Source organism: Berghia stephanieae, chromosome 3 (genome assembly GCF_034508935.2).
Source record: "Berghia stephanieae isolate SIO BIC M18660-M18661 chromosome 3, UCSD_Bste_1.3, whole genome shotgun sequence".
NCBI lineage: Eukaryota > Metazoa > Mollusca > Gastropoda > Nudibranchia > Aeolidiidae > Berghia > Berghia stephanieae.
This window is the reverse complement of record NC_088362.1, coordinates 69,768,435-69,777,862: the sequence shown is the minus strand read 5'-3', so window position 1 is coordinate 69,777,862 and position 9,428 is coordinate 69,768,435. Positions and strand designations below refer to the sequence as shown.

The window sequence follows — 9,428 nt, the reverse complement described above, 5'->3', positions numbered from 1 at the left end:
TTAACCTTCTTGGTTACATCACCAAAATTCAAGTAATTGAGTAAGGCTATAAACTGATTGAATTCATTTTGATCTCCGTTTGGTTCCAGTTCGTGAATAGCCTGTGTGTCAAAGACTCAATCAATACATTTCTGTAATTTACTCTCAACAAACATATGGAACATATCTGCACACAAAATTATCAGTATAATAATAATAATAATGATAATAATAATAATAATAATAATAATAATAATAATAATAATAATAATAATAATAATAATAATAATAATAATAATTATAATAAAGTACTGCTTCAAAGCCATTAGGCCCATGGAGCCGGAGTTTATCCCGATTTCTATAGCGAGAAACAGATAATGGCAATTACTAGCTATCCTTTGGACAGGTTATTAGTCTCTCGCAAAATACTTTCCGCCTTATCTTAGAGATCTAGCTACCCATTCACTGCTGAATAGACAGGGGGGGGGGCGGAAAATAATCTCGACTACCTCCGGGATCGACAGTAATAGAATTCGCACAATAAACGTCACTTCCAATAGCCGGAAAGCCTATATACTTTATATCTGATTTGAGTGGAATGATATAGGTAACTGCCTTACCCTAGGACACAACGAAGGATTCGGAGTTTTGTTAGCTGTCATCCATCCAGATAGCGACCACTCTAAGCACCACTTGTATATTGTTACTCAAGAGAAGAACCACAAACCCGATTTAACTCCAACTATATATCCATACGCTTGCATAAGATATATATATATATATATATATATATATATATATATATATATATATATATATATATATTATTATTCTTGCTACTCCCTACCTGTTCTTCCGTTATATCAAGACCAGTGATAGAACCATCGGGACCGACCAGTTTACTGAGAGCGTAACTGTCCCTGCCACTGCCTGACCCCAAGTCCAATATATTGGCACCTTTGAGGGCCGGTGGGAATACAGGCCCACAGCCGTAGTATCTAGTAAGAATAGAATTGTGAGAGTGAATTTAATATGATCAATAATTCTTCATTTATGGGCTTACAACTTAGGACATAATCAAAATTATCATTTTTCATTCTGTATAAATTGAAGTGTCAGTAACAAAATCATTTCGATGTAAAACTTGAGGCTCTGGGTTAAACATGAATTTGAAAATGAGTGAGCAAGCCTTGGTGCAAAATAGTGATCAGAAGCAGCGAGTATGATCCAGTGCAATGCAATGTTGGTAGTTGACTTGGAAATATTGATCCCTCGTGGAGGGGACACCCTTTTCTCCGACCTAGAAGTGTAGAGCTATCTGGCTTCTGGCTTCGTAAGCCACAGGTCCAGAACCTGTTTAATAGCAGCCATTCCTCAAAAGGAAATCAGACATTGTCATACAAACCTAAAAGGAACCACCTACATAACACTCGTAAGATCAATCTTATACTATTCCTGTACAGTTTGGGACCCACACCTACAATCGGATATAAAAGCAAGTGAAGCTGTCAAGTGCTGTACTCCCTTACAAGACAGACGAAAAGAACAACGACTAACTCTAATGTTCAATATTACAAACAAAATGACGGCCATCTCGCCAGAACAACTAGACAGACAACGAAATTCACGCATTCAAGGAAAAACCCACTCAAAAACCCTGAAACACCAATCAACAAACTCAAACATCCTCAAGAAATATTCATTTCCACCCCGCACTATCAAAGACTAGAGCGCTCTTCCCGAATGATATGTGACCACAACAGATTTAAAAACATTCAAACGAAGATTATCAAAATTCTTCAGCCTTAACACCAACAATAGCTGTCACATTCAACAACTCTCTCCGCCCTCGAATTTAAATACTCAGAATTGAGTCGACTTCGAGTAACATTCAGATTCAGATCCTTCATCAGTGGGGTCTGGCGGCAATCGCTGCGGTAACGGTCCGGAGACAGTAGAGCATCTGAATGAATATTGCATTGCGACTGAGTGTGTGGTAGCCTTGATTGCGACCCAACTGCAGGGCCGGTTCGCGACGGTATACGAGTCGCGGACTGGATAGGTCTTGTGCAACTAACCATCAGAAGTTGATGCCACGCAAAGTTGAGAGGATAAATACAGGAAAAGTTACCCATATAATCATCTCTCGACTGCTCGGGATAGATAGAACGCATCATTTATTTTGTCGATATATAAAATGTGATCCACCATCTCATAGCGGTATTATGTCGGGATGAATTAAATGCTGAAAATGCATTTTAGCCACAGATATGAAACTTGGAGTGGGTGGCGTGTCCCGATGCCTCAGTTGGTAGAGTACTCGCTTCCCCAGCAAAGGACCGAGATCGATCCCGGGTACAGTCGAGGGTTTGTTTTTTTCTGACCCCCCCCCCCCCCTGTCCATTCAGCAGTGATTGGGTAGTTGGGTCTATTAGATTTGGGGGAGAGTACTTTGCGATAGACTAGCGTCCTATAAAAAGGGTAGCAAGCAATTTTTATTGTCCGTTCCAAGCTATAGAAGCCGGATTAACTCCGGCTCCGTGGGCATTTTTATTAATCTTGGGATCAATGTCTATTCTTCAATGTAAAGAATAAATGTTTTACGTTGCAAAAGACTCAATGTTCGTGTTTCTTAGTTTAATTCCAAAATTACTTTTCAGGGTTTGATTCATCCTGACAGAGTGCATTTGAGATGATAGGTCAAATTATTAAGGAAAATAGAGAAAGAAAAAACAAGGAAAAAGATGAAAGAAGAAAGAGGCGAAAGATGAAAAAAAGGACAGAAGAAAGAAATGGAGAAGTGAATAAAGAAATAGAGAAGTAGACGAAGAAACATGCCCTTACAGAGAGAAGGTCAACATAGCATTGCGCATGCGTCTCTCTTATCAACTGAGGAAAAAATATAATATCATTTAGTTAATGAGATATCATTTATTATATTAAAGTAATCACTTTTCAATATGTTATGGTATACATACTTTTATAAAATAAATATATAACCAATAAACTTTTCGGACCCTAAACTTATTTTGATGAAAAGTTCACAGTGATGTGTTAAAAAGAATGAAAAATGATAAGGAATGCACCCAAGATTAAGATTATCCACCGTGAAATCACTGACTTCACGGTTCGGTAACTCCGACGTACAGATCGCTGAGAAATGATTGAACTGGTGCATCACGAGTACACTGTGAATTTTTCATCAAAAAAATGTTTATTTGTTATAATTTTATTTTATAAAAGTATGTATAAAACAACATTTTTTATCTCATTAACCAAACGATATATTTCCTCAGTTGATAAGAGAGACGCATGCTCAATGCTATGTTGACGTACTCTCTGTAAGGGCATGTGACGAAGAAGACATGAAAGACAATGAGCAATTAAGACAGGGAACACGAGAGAAGATAAAAGAGACAGATGAGGAAGCAATAAAAGAAAGATTAGGATTAAAAGTAGAAGGTTACTCTATTGTTTCAAATAGATATCCCATCCCCTTCCTTCTATTATTTTTTAAAAGAATTTTTGCGCACCCCCCACCCAAGCTTCTGAGCACCCCTCCCCCCCCCCCCCCCCCCTCCCTCTCTATTGAATGTCAGCTAACAAAATGTGTCGGTGAAAATTATTCACCAAAAGGGAAAACAAAACCAAACGAACTAGAAAAAAAGAGAAGAAAGAACAAAACAGAACCACAAAAAATCAGGATGAATGAAACACTACAGAAGAATGAGATAATGTGGTAGTGGCGTTGTCAAGATGCATAAACATAAACATTGATGGGCATAAAATTGTTTGCTACTTTGTGAGGAAGCACAAATTAAAATAGAGCAATAGAAATTTATAAAAGAATACTGGTGCTCCTAAGGTTGTGTATTATCCCCTGTATTATTCACAATATACACGACTGACTGTAGAAGTCAAAACCTGAGTATACCTTTAAATCACTCAACCCTAACAACGAATATATCCGTAGTATACCCGGGGTTACTTTTACCCCGTGCCTATTTATTACAATCTTCTGAGACATATCATAGGCGTAGTAACAAAGCTAATGTTCTTAATTGTTAATGGTAGTTGAATAAAACTATCTATGTACATGCTCATTTTTAATACATATTTTTCCAATGTTGAAAAGTAGCAAAATCTCTAGGATTGAGTGAGTTAATAAAGTTTGCAGACGACAACGTTCTTCAAGGCCTTATAACAAACAGCAACGAAGTGGCTTTTAGACAAGAAATTGATAGTTGTATGTCTTGGTGTGATGCCCACCACATAGAGCAAGACAAATGAGCTAGTGATTGACTTTAGGACAGTGAAGGAACCGATAGAACCGTTAAAATTAAAGGACCAATTCGTCCAGCGAGTTCCTCATTACAAATACCTTGGTGTAACGATTGATGACAAGCTCAAGTAGGATGAACACTTGAAAATAATTAAGCATAAGATGTGCAGACGTACTTATTTTTTTATCAAAACTTTCTCAGTTTAGAATAGATAAAACCCTCTGCACATTATTTTATAAAGCAGTAATCGAAAGTGTCTTGTCATTTTGTATAACAGCTTGGGGAGGCAATTGCTTAGCAGTGGAAAGGAACAAAATAAATTCAAATATTAAAAAATCCATTAAATACTATATAAATGATGTTGGCGATGTAGATCTTTTATACGAGAAATTTTGTATTAGTAAAATAATTAAAATATTAAATGACCAGCATCATCCACTAAGATCATCAGTTATTATGTCAGAAAGGAGTGGTCGCCCTTTCTCTATTTCAACAAAAACAGGGACACAGAAAATCTTTTCTACCGTCCAGTATTAGGCTTTATAACAACAAGCAATAATCATTTCATATACTTATTTCAATTTTTACTTCCAAATAATGTAAATATGAATTAATTAATTTATTTGTTTTGCAATCTTTTCAATTTTCAGTTTATAGTGACAGTTTTAACTATTTTACAGTGATGAAATTATTCATATAAAGCGCGGCTCTGGTTGTGGAACCGCTCCTTGTTTATATATATATACATCATATTTCCATTATCTTTATATCTTATTGTGTAAATTATAACACGTCTGTACAAAAAAATTCCTTTTTGGGATGTAATAAAGTATTATTATTAAAGGCCAATAATTTAGACTTACTTGAGGGCGACCTCCTCGTGCACAAGCGCAATGGCGTCAGTGATAAATTTGGCATAACTCTCTGGTTGGCTGGTGCATGCCCCAGTTTTCAAGTCACTAGATTTTGTCAGCCTCTTGCCGTAGAAATTTTGAACTGCTTCCTCTGCCTGGAGATTGTCAGGTGCCACTCCTACAGATATTATAGCTTCACTTTGGGGCATTTTCAAATAACTGTAATGTAAAAAAAAAAAATAATTTTGTAACCCTTCAGATTTAAACTAGTTGTTTATTCCTGGTTAAGCTTGTAAAAAAATCTTCTGAATTTCACCAATAATATCTAACAGCTCTACAACTCTATAAGTTACAAGTTATTCGCTTCCTTAGTCTTTAAGAAGAAACGGACGTGCACTTGTATGTTTTTGCAGGTCTAATAATAGGTACCGCAAACTGAATTTTCAAACTTGAAAATGGCAGTTGATTGTTAGTTATATGATTAGTACAAGCCATTCGAAGAATTTTGATACCAAATACAAGGATGTATCTTGAATATTAAGGAAGTTATGACGATTCGAAATTTTTGAAATTCCGTCGTTTTTCGCCAATGGCCAGGAGACCAACTTTGGAACACCACAAACAAAAATGTATAACCTCCAGACACCCAAAACCTCTTGAGTACGAACCCAAGTATATAGAGAACAAACTCAATTTTTTCAGGGGTGTGACACAAAAATAAAATTGTCGTTTATTCAATCAAAAATGGGAAAAAGCCCAATTTCCCATGTTCTGCGAACGGACATGAAAATCTTCAATTTTAGTCAAATTCAAAAATTTGTAAAAAAACAACAAATAAAGCTACATTAACCAAATACATATCAAATTAAAGCTAAAGAAAAGATCTATTACAGCAAAGGGATATCAGAAGGGATGGACCCAACCAAATGTACTTTGTCATAATAAAAGTACACACATTCATCATCAATTACAAAAAATCATACATTTTGGAAAATTCATAAAAAATCAAAGAAATTGTTAAAACCACTTATGTTTCCACACAAGCGAGGGATATCGTATATATTTCATGTAAATATTTAATAGATACAAATATATCTCCCTCCATTAGCTACTAAGCAATTGAAAATGACACCCTAATTTCAATATTATGCGAACGGACATGAAAATGAAACACAATCCGCTGTTTGAAAATAGTGAGTGATGGATCAAAAATTAGCAATTATCATTGGTATCACTAGATTGAACACTGGCAAAATGAGCAGTAAGCATTACAAAAAGATCATCCAAACTGCCTGACAACTTTAATTTAGTCTTTTGACATATCGCTTTCTGAAATCTAATTTCATTGCGAAATGCTTCTATAGCTTGTTTTTTGGAAGAATATCCCTGCACTTTCTTATAAAGAGTATTTACATTATCAACATTGGTGCATGGACCACCATGTTGTTTTAAAACAGCAGTTAAATTAGATGTGATAGTGATTGATTTAACTTCTTTTTGGAGTTTCTTTTCTTGGTTTTCAACCATCTTCTCTTGCATTTGTATCTTTACTTTATCTTCCTCTTCTACTTTCCTTTTCTTTAAACATGGAGCATATGATCTACTAAATTTGAAAAGATTATCTCTTTCATTAGATGTTTTACTTGCAATAAAATCAACAACATCATTTCGCTTAGACATATGAATGCTAGAACGATTAAACAATGAACAATTTCTTCTTTTGTGGACATCAAAATCGAAGTCACCAAAGGCACTTTCACCAATCAAATTAGTCAATGGACAATGAGCTAACTTAGAAGAAATTTCAGCGGGCAATGCTGAACTAAATGAGCCATCTAAAAAGTCTGCTAACTGTCGTTTAGTTACAGCAACAAGTTCAGTACAAATGGTGACAATGGCATTTCTCATAATACATAATTGATCATCATTACAATTTGATACAAAAACATTGATTGCTTGAACAGTAGGACTAGAAAGTCTAAATTCTTCACCAAACACACAGACAAAATCATCATCCATAAGGCAAGAAGGATCTTGGAAAAAAGCAAACATTTTCTGAACATACAAATAAAAATCATTATATTTCACTTTACTGCTTGTCAACAAAATCCAATATGGCCCAGTCACCTTAACATAAAGTAAAGCAATGACACATATCAAGCACATAATGGTGGGATCTGAAATGTCATAACTCAAACTGATCATTTTCTGATTAATGGTCTCTGGCAAAATGCTAGATGAAAAAAAAACCTTAATGCTTGAGTGGTGAAAAATCAATGCTGCTGCAGCTGCATAAAAACAGTTAAATCGATTAGATTTGAATGATGGAATTAAAGAGCTGGGACAATGGGTCAACCAGTAAACCCGATAACCATTCTTCTGATCACCCCTGGGACCAAGCAAATCACATGCATGTTTGATTGTCCGTGATGTAGCAGTCATATCATCTGACTGGAACCTAGCAAACATTGACTCTCTATCCCTCCCAAGACCATCCCCATCACCCAATTGACATTCAATATTAGACAATGCAGTCTCACAAGCAGCACTCATACCTAAAAGGAAGTGAGCGTTACAATGCAAAAAGGAAATTTGAACACCTCGACCAAGTTTTTCATTTATATAATCATTCAATTTTGAATCATACAATTTCATACAAGAGGCCCTATCAGTCATTGTGCTAGTAACCTTTTCTAACAAATTATCTAAAACATCATGAGTGGAAATATCTGAATAAGAACTATACACATCAGATAATGTTTTGAACATATTGACTGTCAAATCCAGAAGACTATTGGCATCTTCACAAGCAATAGGACTAAAACCTAAATACAATGTTGTATCATTGTCTAGTGACACTTGATGGCCTACAATTTTCTGCTGGTCTCGTGATGTACCATCAGAATGAAGAGTAACATTAGAAGAGTTCAAGACGCCTTCAGCATTTTGTAAATGGCAAATAACATTAGCTTCTTCACAAATATTGTTACATGTTCTGGCACAAGGCAAATGATCAAAACTGTAATTAAACAGACATTTTGAAATAGTAGATATACAATGCTTAACATTGTCAGCAGACACCCCTACCCTTGACATCAAATCAATAACTGGCCGTGCTCCAGGCAGGAGGCCATTGTAAAGAGTAAATTCAATGCTGGGCACAGGGTTGCCAGATTATTTTTCAACAAAATGCCAGGGGAAGACTCAAAAAATGCCAAAACACTCCAAAAATGCCAAAGTCTGTTGACTCCCACCCCCACTAAGAAAACTACTCACTTTTGATAGACAATTTACTATCATATCCTGGTGGCTTGCGTGTTTTCTTTTCTTTTTCTTTTTTTTTTTTAATTATACTAAATTTCTGTTGGGGTAATTTTTTACCTACTGACTACTAAGTGAAGTGCTAAACCACTACACCACGGTTGGATTTTAAGAATGAAAAAGAAATACATTAACATGAAAGGTAAATACGTAAACAGTTAAATAATTATTGACAATTAAGAAAACTTACTGTTTCGTGTTTCTTATGATGTTTTTTGTTGAATCTGGTTCAAGTGCAGAGTCCAAAGAAGTTATAGAGAAAAAAATTAGAAACAATATCCATCACAGTTTTAATAGCAAAGTTTTGCGATGTGAAGAGATTTGTTTTTTACGCGTTTAGAAATAATTAGAAAAGGTGTCATTTGAAGTATAATATACAAGAAAAGAAAATGCCAAATGAAAATGCCAAATGCCAAATGATTTTTTCTAATGCCAAACGGTTTTCAAAAATGCCAGATTTTTGGAATCTGGCATTTAAAATGCCAAACTGGCAACCCTGGCTGGGCATCGGGTTCTTATCGCGCTGGCGGAATTGGGCGATACCAAGTAATCGTTGTTGAATTAGTTATTTTAAAAGAGAATTGAACGATCTTTCACATGGTGGTTTCGGTTTTTCTAATTTTGCATTTTAAACCCCTGAAAATCCCGTTTTTTGAATAAAGTTTGAAAAAAAAGTCACTTAAAATTTTATAACCATCGTGAATTTAGTATCAACAGATTCGTTAAGATTTTACATATGCAATCAGAGATTACAAAGCATGGATAAAGTTAGACATAGTTTGCTGCCCCAAACGTAAACAAAGGTCGAGAAGCACGTGGCAAACCACATGTTCCTTCTTGACAGCTCACGTTCCAATGTAAATAATAGAAAAAAATAACCTTTAAAATTTGGCTGTTAGGTGGCAAAAGAAACACATATTCATAAATACTCGATCATGCATCAAATAATGTCTAGATATGGATATTTTATGGAACAAAAGGTAAATTTTCT

The 9,428-nt window shown here is 35.2% G+C and overlaps 1 protein-coding gene across 8 annotated transcripts in view; it reads right to left on the bottom strand.

The window, feature by feature from the left end:
• LOC144968326 (arsenite methyltransferase-like) overlaps nucleotides 1-9,428 on the bottom strand; it is a 64,909-nt gene that overhangs the window by 16,176 nt on the left and 39,305 nt on the right. For 6 of the 8 annotated variants that reach the window (XM_078906583.1, XM_078906579.1, XM_078906580.1 and 3 more), the window contains 2 exons: nucleotides 5,126-5,335; nucleotides 827-977 (listed from right to left, as the gene is read on the bottom strand). In XM_078906583.1, coding sequence (XP_078762709.1) covers nucleotides 827-977; nucleotides 5,126-5,325 — 351 coding nt within the window. In that variant the 5' untranslated portion in view covers nucleotides 5,326-5,335. Of the gene's footprint in view, nucleotides 1-826; nucleotides 978-5,125; nucleotides 5,336-8,203; nucleotides 8,300-9,428 lie in introns of those variants that run through there. The other 2 variants (XM_078906578.1, XM_078906582.1) reach the window with 1 other exon arrangement.